Here is a 23,345-nt window from a genome sequence, read left to right on the forward strand (position 1 = left end):
TCTCTTTTGTTTGGCTGTTTGTGTGCATGGGGTGATTGGTCAGTATAATTGAATAATGCCGTCATAAGTCATAAGTTCTGGGGACGCGCACTGCAAAATTCCGGTCGAGGCGTTCGAAATTGAACACTTTTGTCTTTTTCATATATCCGTGAGCCACGCTAACGCGCAGTCCTGCGAAAATTTTCGTCTCTTTTGTGTCGCTGTTTGTGTTCAGATTATGTTCCACCAGTGCAAGCGGATGGTTGTTTATGTGCAAAGTGAAGAAAAAAATCAGGATTGTGCCTGCAAGAATGCTGAGTGAAGGGACGCGTTGGTTGGGGGACAAACAAACAAATCAGGATTGTGAGATGGATTTTTACGGTGTTCGTTTTGTGCTGTTTTCGGGATCGTGAAAATCAGGAAAGAGTCGCGCTGTAGTTATAAAACAAGATCGATCTTGAAAATTATTCATATTAATCGGTGGGTTATTGTGTGCTTCAAACCCTTGTGTTGAAAAGACCTTCCAATAGCTCCGTAGCTCGGAGGGCTCGACGTCGGTTGTTTGTGTGTTAAGCCCTCTCCATAGCATCGTAGCTCGAGAGGCAACGAAAATCAATACCTTATCTAGCTAACAGAAAGAAGATCGGAAGACACTTGATGGTTGAGTTCGTCGCGTCTATTCCGTAACAAATTCATGAACTAAATGATTATATAATTAAAAATCAGACTACGCTACCATTGCAGCATTGCGTTTATCACCTCATTTTATAAATAAATATTATTTGGTTTTATCTTTCCACAGCCGGCTGTCTAAGATTAAACCATTTCATTAAAAAATTAACAACAGTTTAACGGGAAATGTCTCATCCGCAGCATCCAATTGTTTGCCTTGAGAATAAAATATAATACCTTTCAACAAACACTATGATTTTGGGTCGCATCATCATCTTCTATGATGAATCCTGACCAAACACCCTATCCTACTAACAAGTTTTCAGGTTCCTGGCGCTCGTGGGGTGTAAGCACAGAGTAGATCAGCTGCCCTAGTAGCAACCTGCGCTAACTAACATTCCCGTCCCTTAAAATCGAGATCTACAAACTGACATGGCGGGTGCCAATGACTGTTACCTATTCGCAACTGATCTTGTTTTGGCAATCATGGTGTTTTATCTTTTCAGTGCATTCATACATGCTGTTTATAAGGGAAATACCACTTGATAGTCGAAGCCTATGATCAGTAGTGCTGAAAGGATATTACGGTTCTGTTCAGCAACGGAGAAGGACAACCATGAGTGATCTCTGATGCTCATGCTCATGCTCATGCTCATCTTTATACCATATTCAAATATTCTTTAAGAAAAACCTGAATTGTAATAGTTTATTTTCATTAGGAAAAGTCTATTTCCAGTTGCTTCAGAAATTACTATTTTCAAAAATAAATCTTGATATTAATTTGAGTTTCTTTATTTTTTAGATGCACAAAATGGGTCCTAAAATTAAAAAAAAATATACTTCCCGGGAAATTTATAAATTTCCTGGGAAACGGGAAAATATTTTTTTACGGGAATTCTCGAAAAATCATTTCCCGGGACGGGAAAGCGGACGCTCTATGCAAAATAAATCTTTTGCAGCAAAATTAACGATTTTTGTGATTTTTTGTTAAATTTGAATCAGCTAAATTGTCGATTCAGCTATCCTCATAAAACTGAGATGCTAGAAATTTCATGTGCTACAATATTTTCAAAGCGAAGTACATCTCAAACAACAGATTCACCAAGAGAGCAATTCTCCACCTCTCTATGACTCGGTGGCCAAAAAAGTAATTTTCTGTCATTGGTTCAACTATATCGGTTTGATGTCTTCGGCAAAGTTGTAGGTATCAGCGAGGACTATTCTAGAAAAAAACGGTACACGGAAAATTTAGCAGATGGGTAATTCTCTACAAATTCACACGAAATCGGGAAAAGTTGCCACGACTCCTCTTCGATTTGCGTGAAACTTTGTCCTAAGGGGTAACTTATGTCCCTGATCACGAATCCAAGGTCTGATTTTGATATTTTTGAAAAATCGCGATAACTCGTGATATTTTCAAGCAAATCGCTTATGTTTATATATCATTTTTTTTGTAATTGTCTGCTCTACAACTTTGTAAAAATTTGTTACACTCTAAAAAATAACCATAAAAAGTTAGAAAAAAAAAGGAAATTTAAAATGAAAAAAAAAATGTTCTAAACGAAAAAAATGACTCTTTTGGGTCAATGTAGATTTGAAAAGTACATTGAATTTCCCGAGGGGCAGGACACATCTAATTGATTATCTTTACGCTAATCAATTAGCGCAGATTCTGGTTGATTAGCTAATTAATTAGTGCCTATTTGACAGCGCATTCACACCTCATATCAAATGATCTTGACCTATCTTGACGTGTGCAGAAATGAAGTTCTGTCAGTTCAATGTTATGATTTTTCCTCGCTGATCGCAGACAAAATTGTTGAGCATAATCTGGTCAGTCGGGCCAGGAATTCGTGTCCGGTCCGGTCAGATTGTCGTGACGGGAACCTCCAAGGGAACCTCTGTATATCGATCTGGATGAATTTGAATGAAGTCGGAAGGTGAGTGAAACATAACATTTAATAAATAGTACAGTGAGGTTATGTTTACAATTTCAGGTTCCTCGCCGGCTGCCTCCAGGCAACGATCGGCACAGCAGCCAGCCAGCAGCACCGGCCAGCTTGTCGTCCACTTCAACTGCTCGAAATCAATCGACGGACGGAATCAAAGCTCACGACCCTCAATCCCACTCCAAGTCTTCTCAATTAGTAGAAGCAGCAGCAGTTCCGCGACGAAAGTACTCCCCGAATATGCGGCAAACTCGACACCGAAATGAATTTAAACTACTGCCAGGAGCAGGAACAGTTGCTAAAACAACATCAACAACCTCAGCAAAAATCGGACAAGCTAATCCAGCGAAAATATTCGGTCGACGAGAAACCCACGATGCCCACTTCGACTCACCTTCGCCAGCTGACGTACCAGCCGAGGTTGTGGTGGCCACTGCTGTCCGTTAAGAATCTGTCACCAGCCAAACCGAAACAATCGCCTTCCAGTCACGGAGAAGGAAACCGAAAAAAGTAGCTCGCCCAATGTCGAACCGTTTTCTATCGCGGAAGAAGCTAGTGAATCCGCATCAACGGAATGAAATTCCCTTCCGAGGGTTTGTCGAGTGGGTCAAGTTCTAACGTGCAGGGCAGGAGTCTTGCCAGTTGAACGCCGTACCTGCAGAAAATTGGGAGGACCCGGAAACCTCTTTTATCTGTGTTCGGTCTGCGAGGAAAGCCGCGTTCCGGTGAACAACGAGATGTTCTACTGGAATTAGTGGCGATGCTCGAGCAGGCTTCGGTCGAGGACATTGTCCAGCTGTTAGTCGGCCAATGGTGCTCAAAATGCCTGGTGTCGCGAGTGAACATTCGGCCGTTGACGTGGAATGTGCTGTTAAACTTAATCTGATGAAATTTAATAAAAATTTAAATTTAATTTCGGGTTTACTGCACGAAGATAGGATCAATTTCTTGCGTCTCCCGCGAACACCTTCTAGAGATCGAGCTTTAATTAGATGGTCCTGGAGTTTCTTCCGCAACAGGTACCGACAGATAATGCTTCCATCGAGAAGTTATATTTGTCGGGCGTAAATTGTCTAACGCCAGAGACTTGGCCAAGACCGTAGAACCGGTACTGAGATGTGCGTCATTCTGCGAAATCAATCCATCCGAATCGAGCAGCTTTCGGGATAACAATTTCGAGACGCTTCGTGGCTATGGACCTTCATGGAAGTTGCGGGGATTTTTGACGTTGAACAAATATAATGAAAATTAAATGGTTTTCGAAGTCCTGGTTGTTGTAGCCGCTGAGTGATATGATCACTATGACCGTCCACTGTAATTACGGCAGTGCAGATTGCCAAAATATCGACATCGACGTGGGTCAGTTCTTGAGCGTGCCTTCAGTGTACTACAACTTAAAACAAATCCAACTGCTCCCCATCCCCCCATGTGTTAAAATCATTAAGTTTATTTCATACGTAATCGCTACATTTAAAATATACTCCTCATATAAGTGGTGCACTCTTAGGACCATCTGACTGTCCGATAGAGGCTGGTTGCGGCTAGTTCACGATGGGTGACACCGGGGAATCTCTCACACGAAGCTCGATAACCTCAAACAATACTCGCAGCGCTGCTTCGTCGGAGAGTCCGTTCACTAGTCTGCCGTTTCCGAACCGAACATTTCCGCTAGATTGGGGTGCGTCTCACCAACAAAATCAGCTCTCATGACCTACAACTTCGGCAACTAGCTAATTCTAACGCTTATGATCGCCTGCTCCAGGTCATTCCGCGGGCACTTCCGCATCACTTTCCACTACTTGGCGATGTACTTTGTCCAGATGAAATCGTGCCTTCCTTCGTGATGCACCGGAATATTTAGAGTCTGCAAGGTTTAAAAACAATCACTGCAAGTTCCACACAACAAAATAAACTTCCCCTTCGTACCTGCCGGAAGGCGATAGCCTACTGTTTCCTCCTCCGGTAGAGGTCGAACTTCTCAGACCATTTCGAGAGAGGGGAAACAAGTTTTCTACTTGCCTATGCTGGGAAAGAGGACAATCACGATCCAAGGACTGTTACGGAAAAGCGAAAATAAAGTTTACGCAGCAACCACGCGTTTATATTTTTGGTTTGTTTTGATGATTTTGACAGATTTTTTTCAGCCCAGGGTAATGCAATAGGGTGGGAACGCGTTAGTTGATTAGCGTTACGCTAATCAACTAGCTGATAATTTGTAATCAATTAGCCGAATATGTTAGTTAATTAGGGCATGTGTCTCACCCCTCGGAATTTCCCTTAAAATGAGATGTTCCAATTTTTTTTACAAGTTAGTAGTTTTTTGACCATGAGTGACCATTTCCAAAATTTTTTTTTTTTCAAAAAGTTCAGAAAATTTTCTATAAAATTGTCCAAGAGACATTGAAGATTGAACCTCTGGATGCTGAGATACCGTAATCTGGGGTGAATCGGGACTACAGTCTGAATAGGGACAGCAGTTTTAAGAGCACTTAAAGTTTTTAAATTTGGAAATGGATGTACACATTTTGTACATCCAACTCTGCCCACCATTGAAAAAACGGCTAATATCCACTTTTGGCAAAAATGAGATATTAGCACCAGGTGGTAGATGATGTTCCAACGCATCTTCTGAAACTTGAATTTCACTAAAATAGTGTTTAGATTTGGCTGCCGATGCGAAAAACCAAACGGCTAATATGCTTTTCTTATGGGAAATTGCCTTGACGGAGATTTGGTGACAAACACTAAAACGCGTTTTTGTCGGATTACTTGATTTGGCATAATAGCCGAATTTTCAAATATGGGCAGAACTGTGCATTGTAAACTAGGGACCATCCAACTTTGTTTATGGAGCGTGGAAATTTTTTGGAAATCTCAGACCCCCCTCAGGGGGGGGGGGGGGGCTAAAGTGTCCAAGTGAATAGCTTTATTGTCTGTTATTTTTAAATCTTTGGTAGCTTGATAATAGTGTCTACTTTCTCTAAACCGTATTTACCTCCGAAAGTCCCTGCTCCAGCACGCGTAGATGACCGGGTTCATGCTGGAGTTGATCCACCCGAGCCACGTCACGACCGCCGAAACAATCTCCTCGTGGGCAATGCACTGTATACAGAACCCGGACAGCAGGTTCACCACGAAGAACGGCAGCCAACACACGATAAAGACCCCCATCACGATGCCGAGCGTTTTGGCCGCCTTCTTTTCCTTGGCGAATTTGGCCAACTTCCGCGACAGCGAAAAGTTCTTGCCCATGTGGGTTCGATGACGGGGTCCACCGAGTCCGTTGTTTTGCAGTGCGGACAGCGGTTCCTCGTCCGGTTCTTCCGGAGTGGAGTTTGCCGTGTGCTGCTGGTGGTCCTGCTGGTTGGATGGCTGAAGGTGGTGCTGGGGTGGTTCTCGGTGGTGGTTTGGCCGTTCCCGGGTCGTTCCACCGCGGTGTATCCGCAGGGTTAGCTGGAGCTCACCGGACGCCATGAGGACCTGCTTGGTGCCGAGTTTGAGCGAACGGGTTTGGATGGCCGCCGCCCGGTAGATCCGGCAGTAGGTGAACACCATCACCAGCAGTGGAAGATAGAACGATATGGTGGAAGAGAACACCAGGTAGCCGAGGTGTTCGGTAAACGTGCACTTGAACGCTGGCATGTCGCCTTCCCGGGCGGCCCGCCACCAAACGATTGCCGGGAAGCTGATGGCGCTGGAACAGATCCAGACGGCTGCGATGAGAGCCGCGGCCTTCCGCCGGGTCATCTTCATCGGGTACGAAAACGGGTCCGTGATGGCCCAGTATCGATCCAGCGAAATGACGCACAGATTCAAGATGGACGCCGTACTGAACAGTACGTCCAGTGACCGCCAGATGTCGCACCAGTCCTCGCCAAAGAACCACGTGTTGTCCAGCACTTCGTACAGGGCGGAAAACGGCATCACCACCAGTCCCACCAGGCAGTCGGCCACGGCCAGGCTGGTCACGAAGTAGTTGGTAGCCGTGTGCAGGTACCGCTCCCGGATAACGGCCAGGATGACCAGCGAGTTGCCAAACACGGTCGCAAACGAAAACAGGAACAAAAACGCCAACAGCCCAGCCCGGTCGTTGGGCAAGGCTTCCAGGTACCGCGAGAAGTTCGGTTCGGTGGTGCAGCAGTTGACCACGTCCAACGTCACCGACGTTTCACCAGCCGACACATTGTAGTAGCTAAAGTTGCTAAGCCTAATCAGTTGCGACAGTTCCCAGTAGTAATCAGTTGCATTCGTAGTCATCATTGGGGATGACCCTCGGGACTCCTTCTCCTTCCCTTCTTCTCTCCCCGTGCTTAAAACCCAAACATAACCCCTCTGCAGACACACTCCGCTCAATTTTGCTCCCAATTACGGCTAATCACTTGGGCCATTAGTCGCCGACGACCGCTGGGGCAGCTAGCACCGCAGTGTTGCCAGTTTTCACCGGCCATCGAGCGATCGAATAAATCACTGTTATGGTAATGTCGGCTCTTCTCCGATGAAGACGCTGATGATGGCGCAGCATTTTCCGCCCGGGAGGGGGCGCACCACTTCCGGCTGGGGGACGTTCTGGAACGAGACGGAGGAGAAAATTTAAACGAAATGAGTAAAAATGTGTAGAAATAGACCATTCTGGGAGGAAGCAGGACTGATAGTGCCTGCGAGGCACTCGTTTATTATTTGATTTTCATAATTTTGCTGGGTTGTTAAATTTCAGCACTCTTCAGCTTTTGGGGGGGAAAGTCTCGGCGAAACGGCAGCCGGACGAGCTTGATTGTTGCTGTTTTCGGTTTTTTTTTGGCGACCCAGATTTGAAATGGCTTCCGCTAAATGGACAGTGATTGAGGGACGTTTGCTTCTAGAGTCGAGAAAATGTAGCAATATTTACATTTTTTTATGTTCATGTTTGCTCAATTTTTCGCCAATCCGTTAACAAAAAATACGCTCTCCTCTGTAAGTAATTATCCTTAACAAGAACCATACCTGGCGTGTACTAAACCATTTGTACGAAAATTAAATCACATTTCCGCCATGCCAACCGAAAGGAGCAGGAGAGATGTAATTCGTTCCGCTAGGCGGTTTATTTCCCACGCAGCAGAACCGGTTGCCCTGTTCAAGGGTTGTTCCGACATGCTGGTAGACATGACCCCCACTCCCTCCTCCCTTTGAATCATGAGCCCGGAAAAACCCCGGATTAAGTCGTCTCGAACATCAACGACGAGGCCGACCCGCAACGCAGCTCATAACACACTGACATTAATTATTCCTCGGTTAATGAAATTATTTCTGCTCATTTCCGTGGCGCTTACGTCACCCGGCAAGCAGCAACAGAGCAGCCATTAATCAGATTTTAGCCCCACCGAAGGCGGTTGCTCGTGGTTGTTGTGTTGGCGCTGAAGAAGGGATTCTTCGCGCAAACCCTCGCAGCCAGCCGGGGGTAGCTTTAATAGCAGTACCTGAGAGACACCTGCTAGGGAAGTGCAGGTGAGGTTGGGCAGGATGGGGTCAAACGAGCTCATCTTTCAACTTTATTTTTAATTTTACATTCAATTTAAATTGTTTTTTTTTTTTGCAGTTCATTTTATGCTTCCTCAACAGTCCATCAGTGTTGCAAATGAGAGATAGAAAATGTAATCATTTGATAACACTGACCTACAAAAATAGACAAAAATGACTGCGCAGGCTCAACTCGAGAGGAAGCATGAAGTTTGGGATCCCCAGAAATACGTGCAGTTTAATTTTTTCAAAAATATTTAGACTAGGCCGAATGGTATTCCTCCAAAGTTTGAATGGCAGTAAACCTTCGTCGTAAAGGCACTTAATAATGCACTCTGCATGAACAATTTTTGTAAACCCAAAAAAAGCATCCGACGGGATTTAAACCTAGCACCAACGAAAAGGACTGGCGCCTTAGCCCACTCGGCCATCAGACCAATGAAGATTGTATTGGATAAACGCATATATGAGCTTGACCTTTCAAAAAAACTGGGCAGCACTCGTCCGAGAGAATAATAGCCTTGAGTCGAGAGAATATTGATACCACTTACGGGCACAGAGAACCAATGCTTGAAAAGGGATCTATCACTGAATAGGACTGCACGATATTTGATAGAACTTTCTTTCAGCAACCATTTCCCTAAACGAAATTTGATCGCTGACACACAGCGCCTATCAATATCGTCATTGCTTGGAAACGGTCGGTGAACGTAAACAAAAAGACGAAACGAACGAAAAATAAGCACCACTCAATCAGCCGCCCGAACGAGAGAACGTTCTCTTTCTCTCGTTTTTGTCTCTCTCTTCCATGTGTTTGCTGCGTGACAGAAGTCTTATGATTGCGATCACAGGAGAGATTATGAGAATCTTGGTAGAATGTCAACCGACCGTTCTCTGAGCGATTGAACACCATGACTGATTCTAAACCACACAAAAGGAAACACAACAAATTCGCTTCGCTTCGCTTCCCTTCGCTTCGCTTCGCTAGGAGACGGTGATTTTAGCGGATTGCAGACCGGATTCGCCATGTGATGTGATGATTGTCTAAGCCTAGTAATTGATAATTGGGAATAGAACCAACTCCACCTGAACCAGATTTCTCAACACCATGGCAGCCGTCTATTGCCGGCCGCTCCCATCTCCACCGCGCACCAGGGACAAGGAAAAGGATTTGGAAGACGGGAAGTGTTGATGCTCCACTTGTTTAAGGGGTGTCAAGGGCACCACGGTGTCCCCAAGTAAGTTTCGCTTGAAGTTGGACGGTTTTTTGGGGAGGTGAATGGTCTGAGGAGCCACCCTAGGCGAGTGGTTACGACCGTTTGCGTTGTTGTTCGAATTCTTCGTGTGTTCTCATTTCTAATAGGAAAGCTATTCAATTCTTCTCATCTCTAATTGGATGAATTCTGTGTCGCCCTGGCTATTTTTAGCGAGGTAATGTAGGTTCATTTAAAATGCGCCTGCATGCATGCAATGCAATGCATTCTTGTATGTACCGATATTCAACTTGCATTCAACTTTATTCTCGTCCGTTTCTTGGATTCAACTGTATCTGTCTAAGTACTCTTCTAACTACCATTGCTCCATGGTCAAGTGGAAAGCTTTTTTGCTTGCCAATCCAAAGGGCAGGGGATCGAACCCTGCCGTGAACTTTCATGTTTTTTTCATTAATTCCAATTCAATGAGTCCAGAACTTTCTCGTTGGGGGCAGATGGGAATCGAACCCAGAGCCATTCGCTTACAAAGCGAATATCGTAACCATTCGACTGCTCCCACAAAAGGAAACACAACAAATTGTTTATAAATAGAATCATTGAAAAAAACTCCACAGTTGTTTTCACACGACTATCAATCTCAAATTTGATTGTAGAAGTACACATTTTACCATCTGAACCTATTCTTTATTAATTCATCCAACAACTTAGAAAAGTTTAAAAACCAGGTTGCATCAGTTGCCCTTGTTGAAATTTGAAAAGAATACCAAAAAGATGGGCTTTTTCAAAAATCCTCCTGAAGCAACCTAAATTTAGGCTGGTACAAATATTAAAAAAAAAAAATCCCCTGCATTTATAATCATTTCCAGAATATTTGGGTTTCTTCAAAAATATTTTGAATCTTTGTTTAATTTTCGATGAACAGAAACCTAATTTTATGGCGTTCTAAAAATAAATTAAATACGAATTTTCCATCGAGAAAAGTTATAAAATAGTTTTAATTTAAAAATTAGTGTAAGTTATCAGCATTTTACGAAAAGGTTTTTGAAAAAGTGATGATTTATGACCAGCTTTCTGAAACTTTTGAAGGTATTACTTGGAAAAGTTCAGCAAATTTTGCATAAGAATGATGCACTGTGGCTCGATCAATGCTTGATTGTGTGCATTAAATTTCTCATAAAATGACTCTTTAACACCAAATTTCTATCTGAAATAATTTCAAAAAAAGCATTTCAAAATGGTCAAACAGTCAATATTACGTCCTTTCGAAATGTCAGAGTTTATTCCAGTATATCAGATCAAGATCAGAAAATCATTAGTTTGTGAGATATTGGTACAACAAAGAAAAAAGGCTTTTGTTTGGATCTTTTTCTTTAATGGGGATGTTAAAATATCACGTTCAGAGATTATCGAGATTTCAGACCCCTCCCTCCCCTGTCACGTACTTTTTCTATTCGTTCATCATGAGCTGTCACAAACTCAAGACTTTTTGAAATTTTATGTCATGTCCCGTAACATGACATGACATAAAATTTCAAAAAATCAAAAATACATATTTTGGGATGTTTTACAAGTCATTGTAATATGCTAACATTTCATTTGTTGGGCAGGGTAAGAATTCGTTACATTTTCAATATTACATGCTCTAACACAATTAAATGGAAAAGGTTTATTTACTTTCTATTGAGCTATTCATTACTTGTTTCAATGAAACGTTTCTATATTAAGCTGTAATTTTTCGTTAAATTGTTAATTCGAACACTAATTGCGAATTACATTGCATCTCAGGTTAAAAATTGGTTAGAACTCATTCAAACTGATCAGTAGTGCGGTGCCTGTGTGGACGCTCAGTCCTGTTTTTTCGTGTTATTTTCCGTCTCTTTTGTGTCGCTGTTCGAGAGCATGGGGTGATTGGCTATTATAATTAAATAATGGCATCAGTAGTGCGGTGCCTGTGTGGACGCGCAGTCCTGTTTTTTTTTGTTTTTTTTCCGGCTCTTTTGTGTCGCTATTTGTGTAAATGGGGTGATTGGATTTCTTCTTCTTCTTTTTTCATTTATTTTTTGATCGCGCGTTCGTTGGCCGATGAATTTTATTTTTGTTCTCTTTATATAGTTTTCGATAGAAACGATCCGATTTTTGTTTTTTGAGACAAACAAGTCGTATTGCTGGATTAAGTCCTTTCCATATCATCGAGGATCGGAAGGCACGTCGACGGATATGTTTTAAGGCTTATGATATAAAATAATTTTAATGAATGAAGCCCTTCCTACATCACCGTTGATCGGAAGGCACGCCGACGGAGAATTTCTGGAGAATCGCGGTCGAATTAATACTATATTTAAATCCCTAGATAGGTATCTTTCCGCAGCCGGCTGCCTAAGATTTTTTTAAATTTCAACCGATAAACAAATTGCTCATGGTCGCATCACCTACCACAGTGAATCCTGATTTCATACCCATCTTACTAACCCCTCAAAACTCATGTGATACTTTGTCGGAGACGCAGTCGATTTGGCGGTCCCATCACTCAAGTATCGGCTAACATTCCCATCCACTTCCCCGTGTCTTACCACTGGTCGTGGCCGGCGTCGGTATTGATCAGCACGATAGGGACCTTTGAAAATTGCGAAGGGGTGATGATTGGTTCCTACTTTTCATCTGTGGTCCACGGAGCAATGTTTGGGGGTCCTGGTCAATAACGAAGTAGCAGCTACGGGTAGACACCAATGCTATGCTAAATTGTTAATTCGAACACTAATTGCGAATTACATTGCATCTCAGGTTAAAAATTGGTTAGAACTCATTCAAACTCACAGTCGAAGTCGGCTAATTTTCAACAAATTTGAATGTTGAAGTTAGTGAAGTTATGTATTATTGAAGGGCTGGGTCGGAGTCACAAAATCGACAGAAGCCGGAGCTGCCATTTTCTATAAAAAATGTTTTATTTCTTTGCAACTCGATTGCTACCCAAGTTATTCTCGACCCCAACAGTCCCCATCAACAAGCAACAGTGGCAAAAAAGACTGTTGCCATCATCACCTTCCGTCGTGCCATCGCGTCTTCATGCCGAGGCATCATGACACCTGAAAGCTGCCTGTTTACTTCATTTTTCCCCTCTTCCAAGTCATGCCTCATTTTGCAAGGAGGAGGGAGATTCCCCCAACCCAACAAGAAGCAACAACAACAAAAAAGGGCAACCAAATGGAATATTTATTACCGTCGTTCTAGGCTGCCACTTTTGCGCAAAAATTCTTCAGACTGGAACGCAGCAAAACCCAAATTCCGTTACGCTACACGGTGGCAGTGTTGCCAGACAAATGAAAAAAAAGAAAAGAGAAGAAAAATGGTGCCACTTCAGGTTTTTGGCTTCGGAGAATTCATTTCCCGGCCTCAAAATCTATGCTCCGAGCCGAGGGAATAGCTACTAATTACCCACTGCTCTTCAAGTGGTCCTACGCACAAATCTTTCCCGGAATTAATTGCCCGGTCTCCAAAGGTGGTCTGGGAAGTGAAAGGTCGTGTCGGTTGGAAATTCCTCGAAGTGTGCAAAACTTAAGCGATGGTGTATACACTCAACCCCCGGTGGTTGGTCACTTTTTCGTTTGACACTTTTTTAGTTTGTACCCCGTTGGTTGGTCAAAGTCAAACTAAAAAGTGACGAACTGTCACTTTTTACACGGCGCTCACGCACACTATCAAAACAAACGTTTGGTAGTGTGTGTGAACTCCGTGTAAAAGGGGTGTCAAACTAAAAAGTGACCCCGTTCGTTTGACAACAGTTGGTGTCAAACCATCGGGGTTTGAGTGTAGTAAGAAGAGCTGGTTTGTTGACGCGGGGTTGTGTTTTCGTCGAATTAAGGTGAAATTTGTCTGAGCAGCTTTACAATCAAAAGCTCCATTATGAAAGGTTTGGTATTTGGTAAGATTTGCCATTCCAGGAATCACGGGCTGGCTGGTAGGTCATGAAGTCTAGAGTGTGAATAGCAAATGATTCGGTGGAAATCGTTGGGTGATGCTGAACAGCAGATTCGTAGCGAGGCGGGAAAAATATTTCGCATTAAATGTATTTGCAATGAGAATTTCTATTGTAAATTGGTGGAAATGACTTCGAAGAATTGTCATGATCACGTCAAAGAATTTTGGAGCTTCCAACAATGTTTTGCGAAGTTTTTTTTTATTTTGCTCGAAAAGTTGCATTGTTACCCTAACAAAATTCCATAAAAATCATTTTTTTGTGTGGCCCCTAAGTGTTGATTTTACTTACCCTTTTCAATTTATTTCATTTGCCCGGAAAAATGGAACCATAGAAGAGTAAAATTTTAAGCAGTATAAATATAGTATGAGTTTCTGCAAGTTGATTAAAACTGAAAAATGTTCTATTTCTGAAACTTTAATCCAGTATTGCCGTTCCCCAAACAAAGTTTGTCTACACTCAACTAGATGGCACTTAAAAACATGGGACGTTCATATCATAACAGTAAATCAGCTCAAACGCATCTAAACTGGTACGAAAATAGCTTTCCGGACCTACTATAAAAAAGGCCATACGGGACTATCGCAGACTTTCTCGGAAGGCGTGCCAGATTAATGACTATTGCACCAGCTGCACTTAGTGAGTCCGTGCCGACGAATCCTTACCATTATAGGGTGGGTTTCGTTTTGATTCATTGCAATTTAAAAGCAACATTATCGGTTTCATTTGGCACACGCGATCACTTTTGAATGCTTCACGGAAATTATGTTAATGTTTTTTTCGAATTATCTTCTTTTATTTTGATTAATAAGTTTTAAACTTTCAAAGTCATCGGTAGGTAAATTTTACTATTCCATTTTTTTCCAATAAGTTTTTCCGTGCACCACAACCGGAAATTGACACGCGTATTGTACCACACCGTGGCCGATTCCGGCTCTGATTGAGCGGTGAAACATCGTTAGTACATGCACTTTTATTTTCCCATGCTGCAACATTACCGGTGTGTACGAGGTTGTTTAACATGCAATTCCTTTTTTTTCATTTCCCATTGCGTGTCGTTTGAGGGATTTTTTTTGTTTTGATCTGTTTGATTTTTATCCTTTGGGCTGTTCAAATACGAAAGAAATAAATTGTCGCTTACATCAATTGTTGTATTATTATCCGCAGTGCTTGTTCTTGAAGCTTTTTTGATTATAAACGTTCGGATTTATTGTTATACAATTAGCTAAGTTTGACTACGAAGTTGGGCGATTTCTTGCATTTTTGGATTTTTCAATCTATCATTAAATTTCCTGAGGATCCGAACATGTCAAAATTGAAACCAAAAAGTGCCGTCTTGTTGGCCTACAGGCCAAAAACTAACGTTGTAAAATGTTTGTTGTAGAAAAATCCAAAAACTATGAGAAAAACTGCGATTTGCCAAAAAGTTAATAACGTAGGCTTATACTGCCGCTCTAATCTAGTCCGTCCCATATGTAAAAAGTGAGTGCTGAGATAACGCTGTGAGAAGCCTAAAAAAAGTTTCACAATTTTTCTCATTCGAAACCAAAACTTTCGATCTAAGTTTTTATACAGTTATTTCGATATCTGTCTAAAAAACACCACTATCAAAAATTTGATTTAAAAAACTAACAATTTGAAGCTAAATTTGTGGAATTTTCAACAAGAGACCGACTTGACTTTATTTGTTCATAAATAAAGTCAGGTCAGTCATTGTATCAAGATAGGCTTGAGCATTTACACCAGAGGTTTAACCTTATTCAACTGTCATTTACAGGTTTGTTTTGGTAGTTTTTAAGTAATTAATGGTCACCAAATGATACAAATTTGTTTATTTCAGATTTTTATAGAATTCCAAGATACAAAAATATTACCAGCAACGACCCCAGAATTTTTTTTAAATAATACAGAGGCAAATGACATAGGAATGCAAATCTCAACTGCTTAACTGCCGTTCTACGCATAATTGTCCCATGTCAGTTTTGGACACTAGCGTGCCCAGGTCCTCAAGGAAGGTGGGGCAAAAATATTAGAGTTTTGAAAATTTCGTCGTTTATGGACACCCCCTGCCCAATTTTAGAACAAATTTCCGAGGATGGTGGGGCAACTGCCCCATGTTGCCCCACCCTGGGCACGCTAGTGGTTTTGGACGAATTTGACTTTATGACATTTTTAAGTTTAGTTTGATGTGTACTTTAAGAAAAACACATATAACCTGGTACTTTGTTCGCAAACTCATTAAAAACAACATCAAGTCTGTTTGTCCCATCGTGAAACTTCTACGCATAATTGTCCCACCAAGTTTTTTTCTAGCACGGAATCATCAATTTTACTAAGCATTATGTCTTGTTAACCAGTTGTATAGCAAGATAATCACAAATAAGGGTGATAAATTGCTAACTGGGGCAATTAGGGACACATAGGTCGAATAGGAACCCACGGGACAATTATGCGTAGAAACACAGAAATCGATCGAAAAATTTCAATCGCGTTTTTCTCAGTTCCACTTTTTTGAACATGGGACAATTATGCGTAGAACGGCAGTTAACCCCTCGAAATTAATTACAAAAAATCCGCTTTTCGGAGGTGGAATCTTTTCAAGAACCAGGATCAAGCCTATTCATTCAAGACAAAATAGAACTAATTGTATGGTGTAGATATCAGCCATAACGGTATGCATTTTATTTTTTCTATTCGTGGTTTTCCCTTGAAAAAGAAAGAAAGCAAAAAGGTTTGGATTATTTCGTTTTCAATATTCAAATATTTCTTCAGAAATGAACAGTTAATGATATTTTCAAGCTTTACGTATTCATAAAGACATACTCTGTAAAATTTAAACAATTCTGCATCCGCTTAAACGATTTGCGAGGCATTTCTATATGAGGAACTGATTTGCCTTTATTCTGCATATGGGACAGCACGAAAGTCATATTTATTTTGGAATTTTTAGAACAAACATGCCTTGTTTATTCGATAGGCTAAAATAATATGTAAAAACAAGACTTTTGTGAAGTTTATCTCATTTTTGACAAAAATACATATGGGACGGACAAGATTGGAGCGGCAGTATAGTCCATGAAATTCCCTAACTTTTGACTTATAAGAGTAAGATATTGAGGTTTAAAAACAGTAATTTGCAAAAGCTATGAGAAAAAGTTATACAAAACATCAGGTGTCAAGCGTTACCGCTACCTGAATGTTTTGTATAACACACCGCGTGTGCTAGACCATTTACCGTTGTCGTGAACTTGACATTGTTCATGAAAAAAAAGACCCTTGGAATGGAGTAGTGAGTTGAAATCAATGAAGTTTTAGGAAAATGCGAGCAATTTTAAGATATTTTTATAGTTTTTGGACCTCAAACTTCAATGCCCGTTTTACCACATTTCCATTTGTCGTAGAGGGCTCATATTTGAATGAAACGTTGAAAGTTTCATTCAAATCGAAGCAAAATCTACAAATACTTTTTTTTAAAGTTGGCCCGAAAATTCAGGGAGCAAAATTTTTCTCAAAAAACTTCAAAATTTCAATGGAAATTCAAGTACATCCAGCTGAAATCAATTAAAAATGTGTTTCCTTGCGTTTAGAATCACTTTTATGGGATCATCCATAAACCACGTGTACACTTTAGGGGGGGGGGGAGGGGGGTATGGCGATTGTCCACGCTCCATACAAAAAAGTTTTTTTTTGTATGGACAATTGTCCACGAAGGGGGGGGGGGGTTGAGATTTCCAAAAAAGTGTCCACGTGGTTTATGGATGGTCCCTATCATGTTTGAGTTGATTTAGAAATCTTTTAAATTTTTGGAAATTTTCGATGTTTAAGTTTTTTTCGCTAAAATTTTTGTTTTCGTCTAATCTTCAATTTTTTGAAAATTAATGATTGCAAAACAACTGATCTAGTGTAAAATGCATTTTAAGACACTTTTTCTTGCAGATGCTGAAATTATGGCTATGTCCACATATCAAAACTTTACGTAGTCTACGCCATTCCGGTAATGTCTGTGACATAACTACTTTGACTTTTTAAATTATTTTTTTTCACTTGAAAAATATGTTCATCAGAAATTTTCCTCTTATTTTTTTTAACATTCCAACGCCCAAGGCTCCAAAAAAGTTGGAATGGAAACTTCAACTCGCTGGTTCTTGAGCCTAACTCAACCAATCATGATGATTCTTCTTTCCAGTGATTTGTTAGGATGTCTAGATGATTCTTGAACTTTGCAGAACTTAATTTGATTAAATCTGTATTTTTTGCGATCAAAAACATCGTTCCAACTTATAAAATAATTAATATTAAAATTTTCGCAAGTGTTGCGGAAGATCGGAAATTTATCAGCTCACACTATCTTTGAATTCATGAGCTGGTTTAATGTTTTTGTTTTCATAAGTCATTCAACCCAATTTAGTTATCAATCTGAAAAATGTGTTGAAGCGTAAATTAATTAATTGCATTCCCCAATCAAAACAATCTAATTTGCTCTTCGAACAACATTTCATAAACCACAGCTTTCATTATTGATTAACATCACTCAAAACTCTTCAATCGCAATCTGTCAATCAGTCAATCATTTTACACCTCTCCTTCAACCACAAAAAAAAAAAAACAACAGCAAAAATCGTTGCCTCTGCAACGACCGAGATTAAATTTCCACCCCATTCCAATTTGTTCTCACTCACACTGTTTTTTTTCTGCCTTCCCTCTCATTGAATTAAGAGACGTGGGAGGAGGGGTGGTGAAAGCATCCTCCCCGCAATCTGGACCAAATGATTGATTTATTTACTGGAGCATGTTATGACTTTCCACAGATTGCTTCGTTAGCTCTCACTCTCTCTTTTTGCGTTGGTCCTTAACAACGTGGTGGTGGTTTCAAATTTCTGTTTGCTGAGTGTGGAACTGGGAATGAGTAATTTGATCACTTTCAGCGTACTCAACCTTTGCTCTGCCACTCTTTGAAGGTGTAATCACAAGTAATACTTGTGGAAATTAGTTATGCGAATCAATAATTTCCACATATTTTCGTTGCATTGTTTCATACAAAAACTGAAATTTAAATTTGGTTATTTTCATCATTTTTTTTTAAATTACTTTAAAATAAAATACGCCCACTTTCCATGTGGGCAACAAAATATGAATGAATGATTCTTGGCACCCGTTCAGGAGTCTCGACACAAGCTGAATTGTGTCTTGTACCAATGTCGTATGGGATTCCAGCCACGTTGAGTCGTCATGGGTGTCAGTTGAAAGTTCCCAATGGCAAGGATGTGGGAGTAACTCTTTCCATCTATTACTGATGGTGGAAATTTTGTGCACTAAAAAACTTTCAGAATGTTGTAAATTTGAAATCATTTCATCTTAATTATTGTTACAGTAATAAGTCATGAACAAAAAATTCAAACATTTTTTACCATGAATTTATATCATAAACTCGTGATTCGATTTTTTTCCGTGTAGGATTACAACAATTTAGAGAAATCCACGGTCATGTGGAGTAGAGACGCAGCCAAACAAAAATCGATGACACTGACGACACGCTGGCTGGCTTTGGAAAATCTCCCTCCCTGCGTCCTTACCCAATTTCCGGAAGAGATATGAATAATATGCGATGGCGCGTCATCGTCGATGCCGGGGCCTACAATTATGGTTCTATTGATTGTGCGCGCGTTGGCTTAGTTTGAAAGAAAATCGAGAATTATCTGGTTATCCTACGCTAACAATTTCCAAGAATTGATCTACAATGGAAAGTTTCCCCACAAAACCCCGGCAACTTACAGCATTGAACAAAGTTACTCAATTTCATGGGATTATAGGAAAAAGCACCTGGAGGCATACCCCAGCTGCACTGCCCCTCGAAAATAGTTGCTAGTGGTGCATGCATGAAGCATAACTTTTGGTGCAATATTTTCGTCGTAATTAGATATTTTTACACTGTGAATAGACGGAAGGGAGCAGTACATCCTGTTTGTGAAACGTTATTTCCGGAGTTTTTTTTTGAAAAGGTTCAATAAACCAAATTTCCAGTTTTTGAAACCGCCTTGAGTCAGGGTTATTGAAAAACACCCAAAAAGCAAAAAAAAAAAAGAAAATTTGGTTTATTGGACCTTTTCAAAAAAAACTCCAGATTTTAAGTATCAATATCTTGAGATTTGTTTAAAAAGGTCCAATTAACAAATTTTTATTTTTGTTTTGCTTTTTGAGTGTTTTTGAAACCGCCTTGAGTCAGAGGTATTCAAAAACGTCTAAAATGTAAAAAAATGAAAATTTTGTTTATTGGACTTAAAAATAATATGGTTTTGTTACGGGCTGAAAATCTGTCTTTTGTATTTAATCAAAACGTCCCAATAGCTCTCAATACATAAAAGTTAAAATATTTATTTTTCTAAAGTTTGGGATTTATATTTTCTCTGACTGAGAAAAACTTAAAAATCAATTGCATTAAATTTAAATTTGCTAAATCATCGCTTGTGTGCTATTTTGTGACACGTCCGATAATTTTACAGCAGACGTCTAGCACACAAGCGACGATTTTTTTCAATAACTATGATGACGTTGTATGAATTGCTACATTCTCTTTTCAAACTTAATTTAATCCGTTCAAATTTGTAACTCGTTGACTTTAGAACTAAAATATTCAAAAATTGTCCATGCCCTATACAAAAAAGAATTTTGTATGCAAAATTGTCCACGAGGGAAGGGGGGTTAAGATTTATCAAAAAGTGTCCACGTGGTTTTTAAATGGTCCCTTAGCAGTGTTTGTTTTTTTTTTGTGATTTATTTTTTTTTTCGTTTTGAATGAATTTGATTTGAAAAAATCAACAGGAAGGGTAAACGCGAATTATAAAATTTATAATCTCTCTTTTTGACACCATTTATATTACCAGAGTTTTTTTTTGAAAAAGAATAGAATATACCTGGAGTTTTTTTTTTAAAGGTCCAATAAACCAAATTTTCAGTTTTTGCTTTTTGGGTATTTTTTAGTATCCCTGACTCAAGGCGGTTTCAAAAACACCCAAAAAGCAAAAACTAGAAATTTGGTTAATTTAACCTTTTCAAAAAAAAACTCCAGATATTTAACTTCCAACATTGTCGTGATTTTTCGTTTGACGATGTTTTTTTTTGCATTGTTTTCAATTTAATGATAAAATTCCTTTTAAAAGTTGCTGTCCCTTACTTGTGTTGATGATTATTGAAAAAAATAACCCTATTTCTTGCATTTTAGGGTGATGGTTAATTTTCCATGGAAATTATTGACGGCTTTACCTTTAACAAAGGGTATATTTACGAGGACGATACAATTCATAAAAATATAATTTGAAGATGTAAACTTTAGACAGTTTGAAGTTAAAAGATTTGTAGACAAAAAAAAGGAATTCTCTACAATTTTTATTTTGGACATTATTGATCCGTTTTTTCGTTGCTGAGCAGTTCTCTAAGATTTTAGTCATTCGATTTTTTTTTTGATTTTTTAATCATCCTGAAACTTTTTTGGTGCCTTCGGTATGCCCATGCCCAAAGAAGCCATTTTGCATCATTAGTTTGTCCATATAATTTTCCATACAAATTTGGCAGCTGTCCATACAAAAATGATGTATGAAAATTCAAAAATCTGTATCTTTTGAGGGAATTTTTGATCAATTTGGTATCTTCGGCAAAGTTGTAGGTATGGATACGGACTTCACTGAAAAAAATGATACACGGTAAAAAAATTGTGATTTTTTATTTAACTTTTTGTCACTAAAAATTTATTTGCAAAAAAACCTTATTTTATTTTTTTTAAATTTTTTGATATGTTTTAGCGGACATTAAATGCCAACTTTTCAGAAATTTCCAGATTGTGCAATAAATCTTTGACCGAGTTATGATTTTTTGAATCAATACTGATTTTTTTCGAAAAATCAAAATATTGATCGCAAAAATTTGTCCACTTCATTTTTTGATGTAAAATCAAATTTGCAATCAAAAAGTACTTCAATGAAATTTTGATGAAGTGCACCGTTTTCAAGATATAGCCATATTTTGGATTTTTTTTAAATACTCGCAGTTTTCCATTTTTTTAAATTAGTGCACATGTTTGCTAACTTTTGAAAAAAATATTTTTGAAAAGCTGAGAAAATTCTTTATATTTTGCTTTTTTGAACTTTGTTGATACGACCTATAGTTGCTGAGATACTGCCATGTAAAGGTTTAAAAAGCAGGAAAATTGATGTTTTCTAGGTCTCACCCAAACAACCCACCATTTTCTAATGTCGATATCTCAGCAACTAATGGTCCGATATTGAATGTGCAAATATGAGACATTCGTGAAATTTCGCCATCTTTTCGAAAATAATATTTTCAAAATTTTTAATTCAAGACTAACATTCCAAAAGGGCGTAATATTGAATTTTTGGATGCTCTTCAAAAATATTTTTTTCAAAAGTGTCAAACATGTCTAGAGTTTAATTTTTGAACAGGTCCTATAAGCTATTGTGTTTCATATGTTTATAGGACCTATTAAAAAAAAATAGATGAGTACTTATTTTGCCAAATGAAAAACTGGGACTTTAAAAAAAAAATCCCTTAAAAATGGCTTAAACTTGAAAACGGTGCACTGTTGAAAATTTTTGCGACCAATATTTCGATTTTAAAAAAAATCAGTATTCAAAAATTCATTACTACTTGAAGGTTTTTTTTTGTACAACCTGGACATTTCTGAAAAGTTGGCATTTGTTGTTTTGAAAATAAAGTTTTAGTGACAAAAAGTTAAATTAAAAATCACCATTTTTTACAGAGTAGACCTTTTCCATAACTACAACTTTGTCGAAGACACCAAATAGATCATAAGTTCCTTCAAAAGATAAAGATTTTTGAATTTTCATACATCTTTTTGTATGGACAGTTGCCAAATTTGTATGGAAAATTATATGGACAAACTAATGATGCAAAATGGCTTCTTTGGGCACCATAAAAGTTTCAGCCGAATTAAAAAATACCAAAATTAAAATTTATAAAAAGCTCGATTTCGTAGAGAATTGCTGTGCTGCGATATGCCTTTGCAAACAATTTCAAAGTTATGACTTTCATTTTGAACGGGTGAATTATTAGTTTTTTTTCTTTTAGTTTAGTGTTTGAGCAGTTCTCTAGGATTTCGGTCATTCGATTTTTTTTTGTATTTTTTAATCCGACTGAAACTTTTTTGGTGCCTTCGGTATGCCCAAAGAAGGCTTTTTGCATCATTAGTTCGCTCATATAATTTTCCATACAAATTTGGCAGCTGTCCATTCAAAAATGATGTATGAAAATTCAAAATTCATCTTTTGAAGGAATTTTTGATCATTTGGTGCTTCGACAAGTTGTAGGTATGGATACGAACTACACTGAAACGGTAAATTGTAATTTTTATTTATCACTAAAACTTGATTTAAAAAAACACTATTTTTAATTTTTTTATTTTTGATATGTTTTAGAGGACATAAAATGCCAACTTTTCAGAAATTTCAGGTTGTGCAAAATCATTGACCGAGTTATGAATTTTTAATCAATACTGATTTTTGAAAAAATCGAAATTTTGTCGTAAAATTTTCAACTTCATTTTTCGATGTAAAATCAAATTTGCAATCAAAAAGTACTTTACTGAAATTTTGATAAAGTGCACCGTTTTCAAGTTATAGCCATATTTAAGTGACTTTTTTGAAAATAGTCGCAGTTTTTCATTTTTTAAATTAGTGCACATGTTTGCCCAGTTTTGGAAAAAATATTTTTGAAAAGCTGAGAAAATTCTCTATATTTTGCTTCTTCGGACTTTGTGGATACGAACTTTAGTTGCTGAGATATTGCAATGCAAAGGTTTAAAAACAGGAAAATTGATGTTTTCTAAGTCTCACCCAAAGAACCCACCATTTTCTATCGTCAATATCTCAGCAACTAATGGTCCGATTTTCAATGTTAATATACGAAAAATTTGTGAAATTTTCCGATCTTTTCGAAAATAATATTTTCAAAATTTTCAAATCAAGACTAACATTTTAAAAGGGCGTAATATTGAATGTTTTGGCCTTTTGAAATGTTAGTCTTGATTTGAAAATT

At 38.7% G+C, this 23,345-nt stretch overlaps 1 protein-coding gene across 3 annotated transcripts in view; it reads right to left on the reverse strand.

Moving 5' to 3' along the window:
* LOC6046975 (dopamine receptor 2) overlaps window positions 1–23,345 on the reverse strand; it is a 246,095-nt gene that overhangs the window by 151,370 nt on the left and 71,380 nt on the right. For all 3 annotated transcript variants that reach the window (XR_005279073.1, XM_038266818.1, XM_038266819.1), the window contains exon 2: window positions 5,596–7,166. Coding sequence is in view for 2 of the 3 variants with exons in the window: in XM_038266818.1 (XP_038122746.1) it covers window positions 5,596–6,860 (1,265 nt within the window). In the remaining variant the exon portion in view is untranslated. The remainder of the gene's footprint in view (window positions 1–5,595; window positions 7,167–23,345) is intronic.

The sequence above is a fragment of the Culex quinquefasciatus genome, chromosome 1 (genome assembly GCF_015732765.1).
Source record: "Culex quinquefasciatus strain JHB chromosome 1, VPISU_Cqui_1.0_pri_paternal, whole genome shotgun sequence".
Classification (NCBI taxonomy): Eukaryota; Metazoa; Arthropoda; class Insecta; order Diptera; family Culicidae; genus Culex; species Culex quinquefasciatus.